Here is a 20,546-nt window from a genome sequence, read left to right on the forward strand (position 1 = left end):
GGTAGTCTGTTCTTTTAAGGATATTCACCCCAAAAGTGTGTCTTGCAAACGAGGTCAGCATGTTTTTGTGTCCCGGGCAAGTCTCCTAGCATGTGTGTGTGTGTGTGTGTGTGTGTGCGCTCATGTGCATGTGGGCATGTGGGTACGTGTGCCTGTGCGTGCCTGTGCCTCCCCACCCCTCCCCACCCCTCCAGCCTTCCGGGTGGTGCCCGCAAGCACTTCTTCTGACGCCTGTGCTGAGAAAACGCACACACGTCAACTCAGGTGTGTCCTCTCAGATGCTAGAAGATGATCTTGCAAGACATAAAGCCCGAGTGACAGGCAACACATGGAGATGTTCTACTCGGCCCCACTTCCCACTCCACACTTTTTCCGTTAATTCGAGCTTTTGGGGATTCAGTGTTGACCCTGAGATGACCCCTGCCATCTAGGCTCGGGGGTCCTGAGAGTAAACTTCATTAACCCATTTTAGAGATGAGACTCGGGGCCCCGGGGGCAGATGGCTGATCGCAAGTCAGTGGGTCCGGTGCCTGCCCAGTGTCGGGCTGGAGAGGCTGGGAGGGCGGAGGGTGTCTCAGTTCCTCGGCCCACGGGGGCCACGGGGACCATGTGTGCCATGCCAGGCCCTGCTGCCTGGGCTGGCAGGAACGTGCAACACGCGTGTGTGTGGCCGTGCTGGCACGTGCAGCCCCAGGTGTGCACATCTGCTGTCCGCCCGGCCCCTCAGTGCCCACCTCCCCAGCTGGGCTCACCTGGTGGTCCCAAAACACAGACCCACCCTATGCTTTTGTCTCCTCATGCCTTGCAGGCGACCCCTCTGGCAACACGACCCGGCCCCCTACCCCGGCAGGAACTGGGACTGTCTCTGCGCAGGGGCACCACCTGGCCCCCCAGGGCCTGCCCCCACGGCTGAACCTGACCGGAGCGGTCAAGGTGCTCTGTGAGATCGAGAAGGTGGCTATCGCCATCCAGAGGCGCTTCCTGCAGCAGGAGTCCATCCCCGAGTCCTCCCTGCACCTGGGCCACCCATCCTGCGGCGTCAGCGACCGCAACAGCACGCACGTGATCCTGGTGGCTGCGTGGAACGAGTGTGGGACCGTCGTGCAGAGCGTGAGGCCGGGCCCGGACCACCGTGGGGGCGCGGGGAGGCGGCATCCAGGAGTCTGCATCTCAACATGGGGAGGGGCCGCGTCCAGCCCAGGGGCCCCAGAAGACTTGGCACCCTGAGGTCTCTGACCCTAAGTGGGGGACCCAGCGAAGGGTCAGGATAGGGCTGAGCTCTCGCCGGGAACCATGCTGCCCTGGTACAGGGATTCTGGTGCAAAGTCGGGGTTTGAAAAGTCCTCCAGAGAAGTGGTGCACAGGCAGGATGGGGAGCCAGAGGGGGAGGGGACAGGGCAGGGAAGCCGGGAGCCTGTGTGTGTCCGAGTGTGCGTTTGTGTGCACGTGTGCATGTGTATAAGAACGTGTCTGTGTGCACGTGCATGGACGAGTGTGAGTGTGTGTGTGCATGTGGTGGGTGTCTGTGAAGTATGTGTGAATGGCCGTGTGTGCGCGTGCGTGGTGGGGATATGGGCGGCGCCATCAGCAGCACCTGGCCTCAGGGTTGTGGCCCCATCAGAAATCTCTTTATTCGAGGGTCTTTCCTCCTCCGTGCAGTGGTGCGAGGGGGACTGTCCCGGCCGGGGGGCACTCACACCCCACGTGCAGAGAGGGGCTCTGGCTTGTCCCCTGCTCGCTGTGGTGACTCTGGGCCGGGGCTCCCAGGCCCCTGTCAGCATCTCAGATTTGCAGCATCCACCACGTGGTCCATCCTGCTCCTCCAAAGGCTGTCTCTAGGCCTCGGTTACACTCCGGCTTCCCAGCTGTCCTCCTCAGCCCCACACTCAGCCACTGGGCACGAAGCCTCTGTTGTCAGGGCCATGCCAGGCGGCAGGGGCAGCCCCTTCCAGGGTTCAGCCGGCACCCAGCACTGGGGGCAGCAGAAGCAGCATCAGGTGGGTCTGTCCCTGGAGGAACGTGCGGTCCTGGGACAGCAGGTGCCATCACCTGCCAGTACAGGGTGTGGCCAGGCCAGCACTGGGCCCACAGCCCGACATCGGGCAGGGGTGCTTTCGGAAGACGACAGTGAAAGGAGGCTGAAACGTCCCAAGAGGCTTACGGTGCGGGGACCACGAGTGTGGCTGGGGGAATGCGTGGTGGGGGCCAGAGTAGGGAGCCTGGATATGGTGGAGGAGTTGCTAGGTAGAGGGTGTCCAGGTGGTGGGGCCAGTGGGGCAGCTGGGCTCTGGGAGGAGGGGTCCTAGGTTGGAGGTGGGCCGGGGGTGGGTCTCAGCAGGGGGCCCGGGCCACTGCGGGCAGGTTGTTCTCATCAGGGATGTTATGCCACTGGGCGGGGAGGGCCCGAGGGCCTTCAACCTTGTTTAAGAACAGGAGTGGGGAGGGTATCAGGCCCTGAGGACCCCAGGAGCTGCTGGCTGGGTGTTGAGCATCCCCAGTCACCCCAGACCAGGAATTAATATCCACATTTAGCCAATGGGACCTGGAGGCTCAGAAAAGTTGGGGTGGGGAGCAAGGTCAATGTCACACTGCCTCTGAGGAGCAGCCCTGTGCCCTCTGTGACTCTGCCTCTGCAGGGGCCTCCTTGGCACAGGGTGGGCGGGAGACCCTCACCCTCCGAGCCTCTGGCTGGAGCCCTCGGCGAGTTCCCTGGTGAAGGCCGGGCCCGGGGCCGAGGGCGGGCCAAGCAGCTGTGGGGTCAGCGCGGATGGACACGTGGGCCTGGCTGGCCTCCCTTGAGCGTGAATCCACTTTCCCCTTGGAGGCCCTCAGGCCACAGACACGGTCCTTGGGTTGAAGGACCAACTGGGACATTTCCAGTGTCCACAGCCTTCATCGGCCCCACTCCAACCCCTCCAACCAGCACAACTGGAAAATAACCATCAGGGTTTTGCTTCCCTTTCTTAACGATCTCTAAGCCTGCCACCTGGAGGTGGGCACACGGGGAGGGGGGCTGGCAGCCGTGAGTGGGCAGCTTCCGTTCTGAGCTGGCGTCTGAGCACAAGCCGGGCGGGGGCGCGGCGAGGGCAGAGCTGCCCCCGCGGTTCTCAGGCCCGCACGGACGCGGGGCTGGTAGACTGTAAGTGAAAGGTGCTGGAGGCAAGGCCGCTCCTGCCCGCGGCGCTCAGGCGCGGGGGGCGCCAGGCTGTCCCCCGGTGAGTCAGCACCGCCTGCCGCCGGGCGGGTGGGCCGCGGGCGAGGCGCCGACGTGGGCTCTCCTGCTCGCTGTTTTTCTGAGCTAGACAAACACCTGGTTTAGCAATTAAATTCAGTAGGATTCAGGGCTGTTCAGAGCAAAGGGAAATTCATCTCTCATGAGTCATCTGGGCCCTGGAAACCACAGGGGCTCCTGTGTTTTGAAATTTGTCAAAAAGTTAAGATGCCCCCAGACTGACTTATATGCAGACACAGCAGATTACGTGCATTAGCTGGCTCTGCTTCCTGGCGTTGTTGTTGTTGTTGTTAAATTTTATTCAAATTGTTTTTAATTTTTAACTTTTTTATTTAAAAATTTTTAAATTTAAATTTAAGATCTCACCTCTTAGTTTGATGTACTGTATACAGATGGTGCCAAGTATGGCTATAAGAAATACGAATTAGTCCATGCCCCCCAAAATTCACTGGAGGACAGAATCACGTCCAAAAATATGTGTAAAATTCTTGTGAAGACAGAAGGGGACTGCCCGGGTGGTCTGAGGCAGTTCTCAAAGGGATTCAGGGCACAGGGCGCGCACGCTGTGATGACACACGTCCTGGACTCGGTGCCTCTGGCACAGCCCATCCCAGATGTGGCTTCGCGGATGTGCTGAATGGGATTCTATTTCTTAGCTGAAGAACTGCAGGGACGGTAAACATCACGCAGGCAATTGCTCCAAAAACATGGAGATAGGAGCGCAAGCACTTTAAGAAGCAAACGCAGGAGGCAGGTCTCCATTCAGGTGTTTAAGTGCTTCCATGTTGGATAATTCAGTTAAGAACCTGTATGTGTTTGTTCCCAGAAGCTAATGCATCACTAGTCTCTACCAAGGAAAATGAACTCTAAATACTATTAAGCCTTTCAGTCATTCTAAGTTCTCTATTCGCATAAAAGCCTAGAGAGACCAGTAATGTTCAAGAGCTAAAGATTCTTCTCAAAAATGTTTTCTTCCAGTTTTTTTGAGCTGTAACTGACATAAAGCACTATGGAAAGTTAAAGTGATCTGACTGGCTTGCATCATGAAATGATTATCGCAAGTGTAATGAGCATCCGTTGACTCACAGGGACGCAAAATTAAAGAAATAGAAAGAGATGGGCTTTCCTTGTGATGAGAGCCCTGAGGATTTAATCTTTTAACAGCTTTTCATATATAGGGGTAGCAGTGTTAATTACTTTTCTCATGTTGCATATTACATCGCTGGTACTTATTTATCTTGTAACTGGAAGTTTATGTCTTTTGACCCACCTTCATCCAATTCCCCCTCTGCGCAACCCTGCCTCTGGTAACCACAAATCTGATCTCTTTTTCTATGAATTTCTTTTTGAAGTATAATTGACCCGCAACACTGTGTTAATTCCTGTTAGACAGCACAGTCGTTCCATATTTCTCTGCATTTCAAAACACTCACCAGGGTAAGTCTAGTTATGAGGTGTCACCACGCAAAGATGTCCCACAGTAATTGACTGTATTCCCCAGGCTGTACATTTCATCTCCGCGACTCATTTATTTTGCAGCTGGAAGTTTGTGCCTCTTAATCTCCCTCACCTAGTTCTCTCCTCCTCCCTCCTTCCCCTCTGGCAACCACCTATTTGTTCTCCATGTCTGTAACTCTGTTTTGTTGTGTTTGCTCATTTGTTCTGTTTCTTAGATTCCACATATAAGGGAAATAATACAGTCTTTGTCTTTCTCTGTCTGACATTCCACTGAGCATAACACCCTCCAGGTCCGTCTATGTTGTCTCAAATGGAAAAATTTCATTCTTTTTTATGGCTGAGTAGTAGTCCTTTAAATACACACACACACACACACACACACACACACACACATCACGCATCTTCTTTATTTATTCATCTGTTGATGGGCATTAGGTTGCTTCCACATCTTAGCTATTATAAATAATGATGCTATGAACACAGGGGTGCATATATCTTTTCTAATTAATGTTTTTGTTTTCTTCAGATAGATACCCAGGAATAAAATTGCTGGATCATATGGTAGCTCTATTTTTAATTTTTTGAGGAACCCATACTGTTTTCCATAGTGGCTGCACCAGTTGCATTCCCACCGGCAGTGTGGGAGGGCTCCTTGTTTCCCACACGCTCTCCAGCATTTATCTGCAGACGTTTGATGATGGCTGTTCTGACTGGTGTGAGCTGATACCTCACTGTGGTTCTGATGTCGAACATCACTCCATGTGCCTGGTGGCCATCTGTATGTTTTTGGGAAACTGTCTACCTGGACCCTGTGCTCAGGTGGTTTGTTGTTTTGATGTTAAGTTGTATGAGTTCTTTGTACACTTTGGATATTGGCCCTTTATTGGACGTATCACTTGCTAATATCGTCTCCCACTAAGTAGATGGCCTTTTGGTTTTGTTGAGAGTTTCCTTCACTGTGCAGCAGCTTTTTAGCTTCATTTAGTTTGGTGTTTTCCCAGCACCATTTATTGAAGAGGCTGACTTTTCCCCGTTGTATATTCTTGCCTCCTTTCTCGTAGATGAATTGACTGTAAGCGTGTAGGTTAATTCCTGGGCTCTCTGTCCTGTTCCATTGGTCTGTCTGTTTTTGTGCCAGTGCCATGCTGTTTTGAATGCTGTAGCTTCGTAGTGCAGTTTGAAGTACGGGGCTGTGACACCACAGCTTCGTCCTTTCTCAAGATTGTCTGAGCTATTCAGGGTCTTTTGTGCTTCCATATAAATTTCAGAATTATTTGTTCTAGTTCCATGAAAAATGCCATTGGTATTTTGACAAGGATTGCATCGAATCTGTAGACTGCTTTGGGTAGTACGGCCATTTAAGCAATACTAGTTCTTCAAATCCATGAAGACACTGTGCCTGTCCACCTGTTTGTGTTATATGCGGTTTTCCAAATACAAGTCTTTTACTTTCTTAAATTGATTCCTAGGTGTTTTTTTTTAATGTGATTGTGAATGAGATTGCTTTCTTAATTTCTCTTTCTGACAGTTTGTTCTTAGTGTACAGAAATGCAGCAGATTTCTGTATATTAGTTTTGTTCCTGCAACTTCACTGAATTCGTGGGTGAGTGTCTTGGTGGCGTCTGTGTGTGGGACCACGTCCTGTGCGAACAGCGACGGTTTTACTTCTCCCTTTCCAATCTGGATTCCTTTTTCTTGCCTGATAGCTGTGGCTAGGATTTCCAAAACTATGTTGAATAAAAGCGGTGAGAGTGAGCTTCCTTATCTTGTTCCTGATCTCAGAGGAAATGCTTTCAGCTTCTCACTGTTAAGTATGATGTTCAAGAGCTACAGATTCTTTAATGTAAGCAACTTCATCAGTTTGTCCAGGTCTGTTTAAGAAGCACACAAGGGAAATACACCCATTCTATGATTTCTTATAAAACAGCCAGTATGGAGCAGATGCAGGAGCTGCAGAAGGGAAAGGGACCTCAAAATGTCCTCTTCAGGGACTTTCACATCCGATCGTCAGAGAGCAGACAACGCCCTCCCTACCTGTCGAGGCTTTCCCTGCGGATGCTTTGTTCTCAGACCCACCGAGGCTTGTCTGGCCACCGGGTTCCTCGTCTGTCAGATTCGCAGGCCTCATTGGTATTGTTAGTCTCAACATTTCTATTTTCAGCCAACCCTGTGCTGGTGACCTTGTCAGGACTGAACCCTTTGCCATATGGCTTATGCTCTGCTCTTTTGTCCTCCAAGAATTCCAATAGCGCCTGCTTTACTTGGCTTTGAGTTTCCACTGCCTCTAATCCACACTTCTTCACTGGTGTAAGTTCAGCCACACCCCCGTTTCCTCTTTATGTGATGGCTCTGATGAACCTATTTCACACGTATTTCCCTTGTCTAGTTCTGAACTGTAGAGGCCAGCAACTGTAACGGGGGCAGGCAATGTCCCCTACCAGCTGTGAGACACCGTTGTAACCACAGGGAACCCCCGGTGGCCCTCGCTCGGCCCTGTGCTCTGTGCTCGCAGGGGTGCTTTCGGAGGCGTCAGGGAGGGGTGCTGATCTCGGGGAGTCCGCCACCATGACAGTCAGACTCCAAGCCATTAGCAAGTAAAGCGCTTCAGATGGATAGTCACAGCTTCAGGCATTTTGTTAAACAAAAGACTTCAGCATCAGTATAAGACGGCAGTTTTCACAGAAATGTGTGTCTTCTCCTGCAGTGCTCTCCACCGGAGCAAACGGGCGGTCACCGAAGACCTCAGGGTCTTCGTCTCTGTTTTGGGCTCTGGAGAAATTTCAGAACTCTCTTTGATGTTGGGAAGCCCATCTACTTGTACTGGTACACAACTATCTGAAAAATCTTTCTGCTAAACGTTCGCATTCTGAGCAATCTCTCCTTAATACCAGGTGACCTTGGGATCATTTCTCTAGCTCAAAACCGATTTGCTCCATAGTTTTATTTATGGACTTAATCTCATTAACGCTAATGGACATCACATTGTTCCCGGGGGACTAGAGTCCGCAGACATGAGCTGTGGTATCATTTCACGTCCCCAGAGTCCTCTTCCAGATCACATTCATTTTCTTCAGGTTGCCCTCTGAACTCTTGTGCTATGTTATTCTCCCCAGAATTAGGAAGAATGTGGGTTGCTAAGTCACAGACTTTTCAAACAATTTATTTTAACTCTTGATTTCTTTTTTCTTTCCTTTTTTTTTTTTTGTTTCAGTATAGCTGAGTACAATGTTGTGTTAGTTTCAGGTGTACAGCAAAATGATTCAGATATATGTATATTCTTTTTCAGATTCTTTTCCACTTTTCAATATAAGATATTGGATATACCTTCCTGTGCTATACAGTATAAACTTATTGTTTATCTGTTTTATATATAGTACTGTGTATCTGTTAATACTAATTTCTAATTTATCCCTCTCCTCTTTTCCCCTTTGGTAACCATAGTTTGTTTGCTATGTCTGTGAATCCACCTCTGTTTTGTAAATAAGTTCATTTGTATCATCTTTTTAGATTCCACATGTACATGATATCGTATGATATTTGTCTGACTTCACTTAGTATGATAATCTCTAGGTCCATCCATGTTGCTGCAATTGGCATTGTTTCATTCTTTTTATGGCTGAGTAATATTCTATTATGTATATGTACCACATCTTCTTTATCCAGTCATCTGCTGATGGACATTTAGGTTGTTCCCGTGTCTTGGCTGTTGTAAATAATGCTGATGTGAACATTGGGGTGCAGGTGTCCTTTCGATTAGAGTTTTCTCTGGGTATATGCCCAGGAGTGGGATTGCTGGATCATATGGTTAATCTATTTTTAATTTTTTAAGGATCCTCCACACTGTTCTCCATAACGGCTGCACCAATGTACATTCCCAACTCTTGATTTCTTTGGTGAGGGCTTTGCACTCTGGTTTTCAGAAATGTACTTAGGGATCATCTGGGGAGGAATTTGATTTATTTTTGGGATCTCGTCTGACCTAGTTTGTCACTGGTTCTCTTCCATTGAAGACAATGGGCACACGAAACAGGCCAAACCAAGTGTCCTGACCCTGTGCTCTCTCTGGCGACTCGTACTGGGGAAAGCGGGCAGGGGCTGTATTCGGGGGAGTGAGCATTAAACATCCCCCTGCACCCGGAGCTGTGCTGGGGCCGAAGACCTCACGTACTGCCTGTGTGTGTTCAGAACATGACGAATACGGTGGTGAGGACCATGCTGAGGAACGACGTGTCCCCAGAGGGCGTCATCCACCACCCGAAGATCCTGAGCCCCATCCACTGTGCCTTCCAGAACGACCTCCTCATGTCATCGGGCTACACCCCTGAGTGGGGGTGAGTGCAGAGGTCCCCTGCAGCTCTGAGGCTCACGCTCCTCCCAGTGCCATCACCTGGCGGGAGTAGGGAGGTCTTTAGGGTTTCAGTCCCTTGAGGATCCTTCTCAGAGACCGAAGGTATAAAAGGATGGTGGCCAGGACCTGATAATGCCAGCTTCCCTGATTTTTGTCCCCATTTCTAGCTTAGGACCAACCGGAGAAACCAGACCTGTCCCCCGAGCCAGTCACCTAGGTTGCCCCTCCTAGTGAGCTGCCCATGATGGCACCCCCATCAGGCACACCTGAGCCCCCCATTTCCCTGAGAAGCTCACCCCTCCTCTGCCTGCCACAAAATGCCAGTGATGGGCTGACCCAAGCTCTAGCCAGCTCAGAAGAAATAACCATTCTAGGCTTGTTCTCATTTGGGGGGTCTTCCCTAGTTCCATACTCCTTTGGAGATGCATTTGGGGGAGGAATGGGAACAGGGTGGGTCACAGAAGCTGACCCCCTGCAAATACTCCCTCCTGCAGGGTTTACACCATCATCGAGGACCTCCACGGCTCTGGAAGCTTTGTCACTGAGATGCAGTTATTTATTGGAGACTCTCCTATTCCTCAAAATTACAGCGTGTCTGCCAGTGATGACATCAAGATCGAAGTAGGGCTCTATAAACAGAAAAGCAACCTCAAGGTGGTCCTGACTGAGTGCTGGGCGACGCCGTCCAGCAACGCCAGGGACCCCGTCATGTTTGGCTTCATTAACAACAGGTAGGAGCTCTGGGGGCACAGGGCACCTGTCCCCCGATGTAGCCTGCTTTGGACTCTGAATTTCCAGGCAACACGGATGCAGACCTGGGTTTTAGGTAGCGCCTGCAGGAGACCCTCCACTTGGGAACTTGGGGACTGGAGAGCTAGCCATCCTTGCCTTCTCGGAGCCTCGTGGGGGTGCTCCATGTGCCTCAGGTGCATTGGAAGGAAACTCACCTGGGAACGAGGACAGGACTGCTGGTTTAGAACTAATGAGTCACATTCCTCTCTTCCCAGCTGCCCCATCCCCAACACACACACCATTGTGATCGAGAACGGAAACTCCTACAAGGCTCAGGTTAAGCTGAAAATCTTTTCTTTCATCAACAACTCCATAGTCTACCTGCACTGCAAACTCCGCATCTGCCTGGAATCCCCTGGAACCACGTGCAAAATAGTAGGTGCTTTGCTGTTCTGACCTCTGGATGCACGCTCCTTGTTAAGGGGAGCCCAGGGCTTGGGCGGCTCCGGGGCCCGCCTTTGGGGAGGAGGTGCTGGCCCTGCAGACTTGGCCCTTAAAAGGCGTGAAGTGAGGGTTCACTGGTGGGCAGCCCTGGGTGGGGTTCTGATGTCGCCGACTCCCTCTGAGACTGTACCACTCCACTGGCCTGCACACCAGACCTTCCTTGTCATGGTGCTACAATGCTTCTCCTCGAGGTGATTTAACACATATTTAGGAGTAAAAATGTGACTTTAATTTAGTGCTACTTTTAGCAAAGTCGATGGAACACTACTGAATCCTAGCCACTGCGATATTTAATCAGGGTTTTTTTTTCCCCTCTCTTTCCCATTCAGCGTGTATGCTGGGATTCTGAATGATTTCACATTCTCATTTCTGCAGACCTTTGAATTTGAAATGTGCTTTGCATTCTTGGTTGAAGAGATATTCTTCCACAGACAAGTGTGTGGGGTGACTGTCCCAGCTGGGGCCGAGGACGGCGGAGGGGGCTCTGCTGGCCTCGGGTTCAGCTGCTGTGTGTTTCTCTCTCCTTTGGGGGACAGCTTTCCTGGGTGACCAACTGGATACAGGAGAAGATACCCAGTGACCCCTGATTTTGTCATCTCCTTTTCGCAAACAGTAGATCGCCCGAAACAACAGGAGGGAAGGAACACGGACCCCTGATACCTGCCAGCCGAGGGGGCTGCAAGCCTGCACCTGGTCCCGCGGCCCCTTTGGGACCCTGAGAGTGCTCAGGCCGCAGCAGCCTCGGCCGGGAGCTGCCGGTCTCAGACTCTCTACAGTATGAGCTTCACAGATTTCAATCCGTGTCCCTTTAGGGTGGTGTTGGCTTGGTGTCCTGGGGCGGCCGTAGCGAAGTACCCCAGGCTGGGCGGCTTTGATCACAGAGGTTTATCCTCGCGCAGCTCTGGAGGCCGGAAGTCTGAGGTCAAGGCGTCGGCTGGGTTGTCCCTTCTGAGGCTGTGAGGGACAGTCCTCTCCTGGGCCCTCTTCCTGGCTGGTGGACGGCAGTCTTCACACGTCGTCTGTCTGCGCGTGTCTGAGTCTGTGTTCAAATTTTCTCTTTGTACAAGGACCGCCACTGTAATGACCCCATCTTAACTTGATCATTGGCAAAGTCCCTGTTTCCAGTTAAGGTCACTTCCACTGGCTGGGGCTAAGACTGCAGCATCTTTCAGGGGACACAGTGCACCCCATAGCAGGGATATAGTAAGCAGATCCTGTCATGTCACTGAACCTTTTTGTAAGGCAAAGGCCTTCAGAGGGGCAGCTGTTGGCAGCAGGCGTGGAGAACACAAAGGAGGCTCCCCCGCGCCCATGGGGCCAGAGCTAGTACCTAAGACAGCTCTGGGGGCTGCGTCTCTCTTCCTCCAACCCTCCCGCCGCCCAGCCCTGCCCCCATCCCACTGGGCCAACGCGCCCGGCACAGCCCCGCGGTCCAGGTGGTCCGGCTTCCCCCTGCCTCCTTCTCCCTTGACTGAACTCATCCATCGTGACTTGATCTTTCCAGCAGGAAAAAAGTACGAATCAGAGTATCGCTCCTGAGAGCAGGTTCATTTCTCATAAACATTGTTCAACTAATTTGAACTTTCTTTCCTTTTAAAACAATAGAATTGCGATGACTTTCGGTCACCGAGAAGTGGGGAGACATCTGTGACGCACCAGATGTCCTGGGGGCCCCTCATTCGCTCCGAAGGTGAGTTGGTGAGTTGGTTTAGACAATTAATGAAAACATGCACTTCACCAGCATGGACACCAACAAGCAACCACTTGGGAGCATGGAAATCCTAAGATTTTCCTAAAGACTCATACTAGTACAAGTGACAGCAACATTTGTGGAGGGCCCGACTTTCCACAGGGTAGGGCCCACTGGAGGCTAGATTTAAGGCCCATCCGGGGAAAAGTTGTCAGGGAGCTGATGCCCCAGAGTCTGGGGGCCTCAGGCTCCTTGGAGGTTGCAGCTGCTCCAGCAACCGTCACCAGTGTCCCTGTCCCAGTGTGTCCCTCTATCTGGTTGGGGGGTTGCCCGGGTTCTAGCAGGGTCACCGAGCAGGCGGTCAGGAGGGGGCCTCTTCTAGGCCATTATTGGGCACTCGGGTGACTGCACACACCTAAGCCATGACCGGGAGACCCAGAGCTGCAGCCACTCCCGGCAACAGCCCTGGGAATGGGAAATGGAATCTCAGTTACCCCTTGTTGCCCAGGAAGGCTCTTTCCTCCCCAGACTTTTTAATAAGCTCCTGTGATAAAATTGAGATAAAAGTCACCTAATAGAAAGTTCCCTGTTTTAAAATCAACAGTTGAGTGGCACTTAGCACATTCACAGTGTTGTGCAAACACCACCGCTCTCTGGTTTCAGAACTTTTTCATCTCCCCAAAGGCAGCTCCGTGCCCACTGGGAGAGACTCCCCAGACCCTCCCCTGTCCCTGAAATCTTCGAGATTGGCTTTCTGTCTTGGTTGTCCCTAGAAACAGAGTCACATGATGGACGTGTGGTCCTCGGTGACTGCCCCACGGTGAACGTTCTCACGGCTGATCCACGTAGTGGCGTGTGTCGGCATCTCACCCCTTTCTTTTATGGCCAAGTGCCGTGCACCGCACTGGGTTTACTCCCTCATCCTTTGATGGATGTTCGGGCTGCCCCCCCTTGTGGTTGTGGGGATACTGCTGTGAACCTGCATGTCCAAGTATTTATGTGAGTCACTATTTTCAGCGAAAATAGTTGAAATGTGGGTCCAGGCGCTCCTGTGTTTTTCTCGGCCCTGGGTCTGGGGAGGGCAGGCCCTGCGTCTGGGGAGGGCAGGCCCCGCGTGCGGTGTCTCTGTGCGGGGTCCACTGAGATCCTTGCCTCCCGCCTGAAACCCTGTTGCTCCCGCGCAGCGAGATCCTCTTGGATCATCAAGAACACGAGTGGGCTGAGCCGTCCTGGCTCCTGTGCTCCCTTGGGCTTCGGACGCCTGCCCCTGCACTTTTGGGAACCCGCAGGTACACAGCCACATTGTGATACCTTTACGAAGTGGCCGACATGTGAGCACTTGCCCCACGGCGGGCTCCGTCCTGAGCCCCACCACGCTCCAGGGGCGATGCTGGGCCCCCCTGGGGACCAGACCTCCCACCTGTGCCTATCTTGTCCCTGCAGGACCACCTCCGGGTGCAGAGCCGGGCCTGGGCTCCGGTTACCTGGTCCTCATCGCAGTGGCCGTCCTCGCCGCGGTGGCGGGGGCAGCTGCCCTTCTCGTCACGCGATACCAGAGAGTGACGGGAAAGTACAGCTTCAGAACCCAGGCCGACAACTTCAGCTACCAGGTGTTCCGTGAATAAGGCGCCCCCGCCCGAGGTGGGTGCGATGCATCTGACGCTGAGTCCCGCCCTCACCCCCCGACGGTCACGGCGCAGCGTGTCCTGGTGTTTTGGGCAAAGGGTGGGTTGCGGGGGTTGGTGTTTCATGCCCGTGATATTGTAGTTTATAGTAAGAAATTCGTATTTGGTCTTCGTCCACTGTTCCTGGCAGGGGCTTCTAAAACCCTTGGAATTTCCTAAATGATGATGGCATTAAGGGTGGTTCTGTTATGTTAATGAGGTGACCTTTGGCCAAACCTTAGGATAGGGGCTGGTGGCCGGGAGAACCAACCCATGTGATTGGAGGCCTGGAGCGTTCAGTCCCTCCCCAGCCGCCAGGGAGGGGACAGGCTGGAGACTGAGTTCAATTGCCAATGATTTCATCAATTGTGTTTCTGTAATGAGAACTCCATAAAAAAAACCCCCAAAATGGGGTTCAGGGAGCGTCCACATTGGTGGACCCGTGGAGATTTGGGGAGAGTGACTCTGGAGAGGTCACGGAAGCCCGGGGCCCCACCCCACACCTGCCCTCTGCGTCTCTTCCATCTGCCGGTCCCTGAGTTACACCCCTTTACAGTAAACCGGTGACCTAGTAGGTAAAATTCTCCTCCGAGCTCTGCGAGCCGGGGCCCAGCCGCATGTCCCGGGTGACGTGACGGGGACAGACGTCACGAGCTCCAAGCAGTGCTTTGAGCCTTTGAGAGTGTGGACACCCTCTGAGCTGTCGAGGGGCACGTGGGCCTCATTCCTCTGGGTCTGAATGTAGCTCCCTGAGATCAGATGACGTCCGTTTGGGCTGCAGTGTTGTCGGAACAGACCTAACCACACTGTGGGGGGTGCCAGACTTGTTTCTGAGAAGGTTTTGAGATTTTTTAAAAAAGTAGAAGAAAAGATCACAGACCACGGTTGGTAGCTTTTAGTGATGCTTCCTTAAAGCTGTCAGAGGTGATGCCGGCTGGGGGTGGGCGGCAGCCTGAGACTGGCTCTGGTCCTCACCTGCGCCCCCATCTTTGCCCTCATCTGTGGGTTCTTTCTCTGCATCATCTCAGGAGGCACACCTGAACAAGGATCGCATTGTTGACTGTTTCCTCCGTGGGTGACTGGGTTTAGGTGTGTGTTTTCTTTTGTTCTCGCCCCCCTGCACAAGCCCATCCTCGGGGGGAGCCCGCTTCACAGCAGTTCCAGATGGAAAAGGGCCAGCACCCCGCAGAACTGACTCATGCAGGGCCACATGGGGAGGGGGCAGGCCCTGGGGCGCATTCCCACGGCTGCCCCCCTGCCCCACCCCCCCTGCACGGTGCCTGCAGCCCTCTCTGTGCAGAGCCCGGGGCCCCGGAGGCTGCGTGCTCTGCTCTGCCCTGTAGAGCTGGAGCCCCGCTCTCTTGGAAGAGCTGGAATGCCCCCAGATTCCAGTGGCTTGTCCCCCAGACTTGAGCTGATCTCTCCCCATGTCCTTCCTGACCCCTTTGTCTCATTGGAGTCTCCCTCACCTCCTGCTCAAAGCCGTTCTCAGGGGAGGAACCGTGATCCTACTAACATTAGCCTCACGTGACGGGTTCTAAGCACCGCACCAACGTTTCCTTGTTCAGGGCCCCGACAATCCCATGGCGTCGTGTTTTTATTGTCCCTATTTCTCAGACGGGGATCTGGGCAAGGAGGTGAAGATGTACCCCTGGGCATGTGACTGGGAAGTGGCAGATTTGGGATTTGGATCTGGGGTCCGTTCTCTTAGCTGCCGAGCTACAGTGCCTCCCTCGTGCTGGCGCGCGCGCGACCAGCAGGTATTGGGAGCGCTGCCCCTTGGCCTTTCCGTTTACGGGAGAATTTGTATTTTGATAATTAGCTAAGGGGTGCACAGATCTCTCTGTGGGGCACCAGGCATCCAGCAGCGGAGGGAGTGGCTGTTGGGGTCGGAAGGAAAGAGCCTTCCCGGGAGGCAGGTGCTGCTTACCGCTGGGGTCCCCTGCCACACTTGGGGCTCCAAATAGGGGGTGAGCAGTGGTAACTTCAATTCAACTTTAGTAGTAAAGTTACCAGCTGCCTCAGGGGGGTGCCTTCTAGTCCAGTTGGGGGCCCACAAGGTTTGGTCATGAAAACCCTTCCACTCACTGACCCTGTTCAGTCCTGTCCCCGTCAGGGCACTGTCACGTGGACACGGCCCGCAGCGGCTGGCCCAGGTCCCCGTCTCCTCCCTGGGCCAGCAGCTTCCCCAGCGAGACCACCCTCCCATGTTCACGTCTTCATTCTCTCGAGATAACAGACCTTTGATACAACTCAACAAAGTGTGGTCAACCCTGGCCTCATCCTTGAAATGAGGAAGTTGGGCCCAGAGAGCTCCAGTGAACCATCCCAGTCGCACAGCAGGGCAGGGTCACAGCACACTTCTCCACGCGGCAGCGCCCTTTCTGGGTGATTTCGTCGTCACCGGAGAAAACGCCAGCTGCCCGAGGAGCTGGTCCTGCAGATGCTGGAGACACGGTGCCTTCACCTTGTCTCCGCCCCTTGGCCCCGAGGACACGAGGGCGCCCGTGTGCCTGGTTCCGGGACCTCGGTGCCCTCACAGCCGGGATGGGAAGGGTTGGGCCAGGGCCAGCACGTGAGGCCAGTCACTTACCCGCATAGAATCACAGGGAACTTCCAGTGGGTTTTACTTAATATTTAAAATGTGAGTCCCAGCAGGGAGGCCAACACTCGTCCCGCGAACCTTCTGAGGAGACCTGGTGTGTGGGCGCCGTGACCAGGCCGGAAGGCCCCCTCCTGGGAATTAAAACATCAGAGGGAAAACTGGCCCCTTGTCTTTTCTTTTTCTCCTGCGGTTTCTGTTTTCCGACGTGAAGAGCATTTAGAGCTAGTTCTCAAGTTCCTGCAGAAGTTTGCTTTTTGGAAAACGTGAAACAAACATCCCCAAGGTCGGCCCCGTGTGGGACGAGCCTCTGTCCGGGTGGGTGCAAGGACACCAGGCCCCGAGGCGTGGCCACCCTGCTGACCTGTGGGCGCCGCACCCACCAAGGCCCAGAGCCCAGCCCCGCGGTCCCCGTTGCTCTGTGCCTCCTGGGAGTCGCTGCTGTGTGACTTGGGCCCGGTCTCTCACCATCCAGCAAGCTCAGAGGTCACACTCTGGGGGTGGTGGTACTCCTCCACTGCCCATGCTTCCGGGGCTTCCCGCGTGAACCTCTCCTCTCCTGCAGGCACACTGACCCAGGCGACCCCCTCCCCACGCAGGTGGCTGTGAACCAAGCTCCAGTCTTCACGCAAGCACCGACGCGAGCTGGCTCCACCCCAAGTCTGAGGTTGGATGAGCCCCAGAGACGGTGAAAACCCAGCCTCTGCCTGCCCGCAGGAAGCTCATCGTCTGTGTGGGTCCCAGACAAGAAGCACCGCCGGGCGGGGGAGAGGAGGGTGGAGGTGCGGGCAGGGAGCGGGGTGCCTGGAGCCGCAGGCACAGGGATCTTCCAGCCAGGCTTAGGTGCAGCTCTGCCATCACCTAAATCACCCCCCAGGGCTCCCAGACTCTCACTGTCCTAAGTGGTCCAGGTGCCCTCCTGGCTTGGCTCACTGTTTACATCTATCACTGACCACCTGCCCATCCTTCCATCCATCCATCCACCCACCCACCCATCCATCCATTCATCCGTTTGACGCTCTGTCAGATGCATAATATTTCACACCTTCAAAAATATTTGGCAGTGCACTTGAAGTTCTTTTAAAGGCCGATCAGCCACACACACATTGTTGACGTTCTTCTGAGCAGACGCCCATGCTCTTGAACGTATCTCTTGCATCACCAGGATGTAGCTTTTATTTACACAGCAGTGACTCAAAGCACCCTAGTAATATGAACATCTTTATAGTAAGTAGAATTAACACTATATATAATCACTAGTTTATATTGTTCCAAGCATTTTCACAGATATTAAAACAAATAATTTTACCAGGGCTGAGGCACTGTGTACCCGTGACACAGTGAGTAACCAGAGAAGGATGGGTGAGTTATTTACGTGAACTCATGAGTTAATAAGTGAGTTAATGAGGAAATGGGTGCAGAATCTAAGTAGCCTCATGTAGAGTTTTCTTCATTACGCCATGCTGACAGGTAACGCGTTTTACTTTGTCCAAAGCAGACTGAATTGTATTTGCTAGCCAGCACCTGAAATATAGTGTTTTTCCTTGATGAACTTAGAGTCATAACATGGTCATGGTTTTTAATTCATGAGATTAATTTTGTTGAACGTACTCAACAGCCACTAGTACGGAGCACCTGGGAGGTGTATTTTGATTTACGAGTAAGAGTTGCTGTAGAGTCACAACAGGCAATGCTGTGGACGAGCAGCTCTGGACGAGTAGAATAAACTGCTTGTGCCGTTGACACCCGCCCGTGCTGTCTGCTCTGTCTGGTTCCACCCACGTCATGTGCTCGCCCGGCATCCCTGAGGGGCTGCTGCGCTGTGCGTCCTGGGGGCCAGGGAGCGTCTGTGGCTCCTCTTGAGCTGCATCCACGTCTGCCACCAGCTCGGCGCCTCTCACTTAGTTTTCTAGAAAAGGAGACAGTAAGCATTCAGTCAACTGGTTTGAGTCGCATGACCGTGTGGCTTTTTGGATTTCAGATAAAGTAGCTGATGTGCATTTAAAACTCCATCTACAGTTTTCATGTAACCTCAGTAAATACCGTGTCCATTCATTCATGTTTCCTGTAATAATACAAACCTGGTCTCCCCTTTTCCCCTCTGCTGCCCCAGTCTATTTTTTTTGACAATATTTCCTGAGTGCACACCATGCACCAGGCCCTGGGCTCAGTGCAGTGGTTAATTGTGAGAGACAGACTTAGTTCTGCCCTCCTAGAGCACGTGGTCTTGTGGGAGAGAGACAGATGCTGAAATCAATAGATGGTGGGAGTCGTGGTAAGTGCTGAGAGGGACAAGTGCATGTGTGCTGTGAGGTGCCCTGACCTGGTCCCTCCATCCACTCATCTAACCATCCACCCATTATCCTCTGTACCCATCAACCCATCCACTAAACCATCTGTCATTCCATCTGCCCATCCTCCCATCCACTCAGTCATCCATCCATCCATCCATCCACCCATTCATCCACACATCTGTCCTTCCATCCATCCACCCATGTATCTCTCCATTTATCCACTCATCCATTCATCCATCCATCTAAGGAATGTTAGTTTGTTCCAGTTCTTATGCTGACATTAGGAAGACAAAAAGAAGGAGGTAGAGTTCTTGCCTTTAGGAACTCAAAATCTATCTAAAGGAAAGCCCCTGTGAATACTGCTCACAGGAAAATCAGGGAGGCCAAGGGACGGGGAGACGAAATAATGCACATGTGTGCCCATGTGCTCACGTTACTCCTACGGGAGTTCCTGAAGCGCTGCTCTGTCAAGACTTCTGTGCAGGAGCAGCCTAAGTCTGCCTACTGCTTGTAGCTTAAACCTTCCAGTCCCAGACTCCTCCTGCTGCCACGGCTCAGGAATTAATTTCAAAGCATGTTGGAACAGAAGGAGGAAGGGAGGGACCCAGGGTGGCCCTGGACATCTGTAGAGGTTGTTCACTGCTCTCTGATGCAGAGGTTACCACCAGGTTTGTGCAAGGCCAGACCTGTGAGGCCAGACGCTGGGGCCTTGGAGACGCCCCAGAAGGTCTGTTCACGGACAGAGTGGGCTCTCGCGCCTGCGAGGGGCGGGACTGTGCGTGCCCTGCAAGTGTCACCTAGCTCAGTCCTCATCCCAGGCCTCCTGTATGTGACTTTTCTCACTCTGAAATGGAGGGCGTGGAGACGCTATGCAACTTTCCCAAAGTCAAACAGCTAGTCAGTGGAGGAGCTGGAATTGAAACCAGGCCTGCGGGTTGTCAAGTCCAGTGATCTGCTCTGTGGTGGAGGGTGTGATGGAAACCGAAGGGGGGAATGAGTGGAGACTCACGGGTGCCAGCCTCGCAGCCCCCGGCCCAGGCCACTCTGCCCCGGCACCACCACGAGATGGCGCTGCAGACCAGGGCGGAAGTCCCGCTGCTCCCGCAGCCGCCAGAGCCCTTCTTGTCTGGTTTGCTCTCTTCCACCCGCTTTGAGCCTCTTGCCTGCAGACTAAGCGAGGCTGGAACACTCCACAGGGCTTCGGGGTCCTGGGCACGTGTCTGCTGGGACAGGGCTCAGACAACCATGCTGTGTCAAAGAAAATATTAATCAATGGTCAATCTAAGAAAGAAAGAAAAACATTTTATTCCAGCCAACCCAGTCTTGCAGAAGGTCTGAGAACTGCCCTGAAGAGGTAACGGGGAGGCCGGCGTAGGTGTGATTTGGCCAAGGGGCCCGTGCAGTCCAGCACGTGCTGCTGCTCACCAGGAACAAGTCTACGGTTTCAGTGCTTTTCCAAGTAAGGGGAGATGCAAGAATTCAGCTTCATAAAAAATTTCTCCCGAAAATACCTAGCTGTCTGAGGGCCGGTTTTGTCAGTTTTCCCCGAGGGGAGAGTGTCTGTCCTGGGTCTTCCCTCCGAGTTCCTGGTGGGCCGGGGACTGCGACGGCTAAAGGCTTGATTCTTGCAGATTGGGAAGATGGGCAACATTCCTTATTTCACACCTTTCGGTCTTAATTTCAACTGAAGTTTGGGAGGCATTTCGTGACCAATTTGTCCCACGGCGCTAGGAATGCCCACTCCCAGCTCAGGCGAGGATCTCACTGATAGAACACTCCGTGTGCTGTTACCAGACTAGAGCCTCTGCCCAGTAGCCAGCAGCCTCTGGATCGCCTGTCTTACTGGTCTGTGGTGGTCCAGGAAGCAGTTCCCTCTTGTTGCCTCTGCCCGTATCTAGAGTCACACTGTTACAACCATTGATCTTATGGAACCATACACATATTTTTTGATCTAAAGTTGATTGACGATGTTGTGTTAGTTTCTGATGTACAAAGAAGTGATTCAGTTATACATGTATATGT

At 52.9% G+C, this 20,546-nt stretch overlaps 1 protein-coding gene and 1 pseudogene across 2 annotated transcripts in view; one reads left to right on the plus strand and one right to left on the minus strand.

The window, feature by feature from the left end:
* The window catches only part of UMODL1 (uromodulin like 1), a 58,865-nt gene extending 42,076 nt beyond the window's left edge, over window positions 1-16,789 (plus strand). The window contains exons 16-22 of one of the 2 annotated variants that reach the window (XM_064476180.1): window positions 809-1,110; window positions 8,876-9,021; window positions 9,533-9,769; window positions 10,046-10,205; window positions 11,880-11,964; window positions 13,408-13,605; window positions 14,657-16,789. In XM_064476180.1, coding sequence (XP_064332250.1) covers window positions 809-1,110; window positions 8,876-9,021; window positions 9,533-9,769; window positions 10,046-10,205; window positions 11,880-11,964; window positions 13,408-13,589 — 1,112 coding nt within the window. In that variant the 3' untranslated portion in view covers window positions 13,590-13,605; window positions 14,657-16,789. Of the gene's footprint in view, window positions 1-808; window positions 1,111-8,875; window positions 9,022-9,532; window positions 9,770-10,045; window positions 10,206-11,879; window positions 11,965-13,407 lie in introns of both variants that reach the window. The other variant, XM_064476184.1, reaches the window with a different exon arrangement.
* Window positions 7,125-8,541, minus strand: LOC135319011 (ubiquitin carboxyl-terminal hydrolase 1-like; annotated as a pseudogene).
* Window positions 16,790-20,546: the final 3,757 nt, after the last annotated feature.

This window comes from Camelus dromedarius, chromosome 2, assembly GCF_036321535.1.
Source record: "Camelus dromedarius isolate mCamDro1 chromosome 2, mCamDro1.pat, whole genome shotgun sequence".
NCBI lineage: Eukaryota > Metazoa > Chordata > Mammalia > Artiodactyla > Camelidae > Camelus > Camelus dromedarius.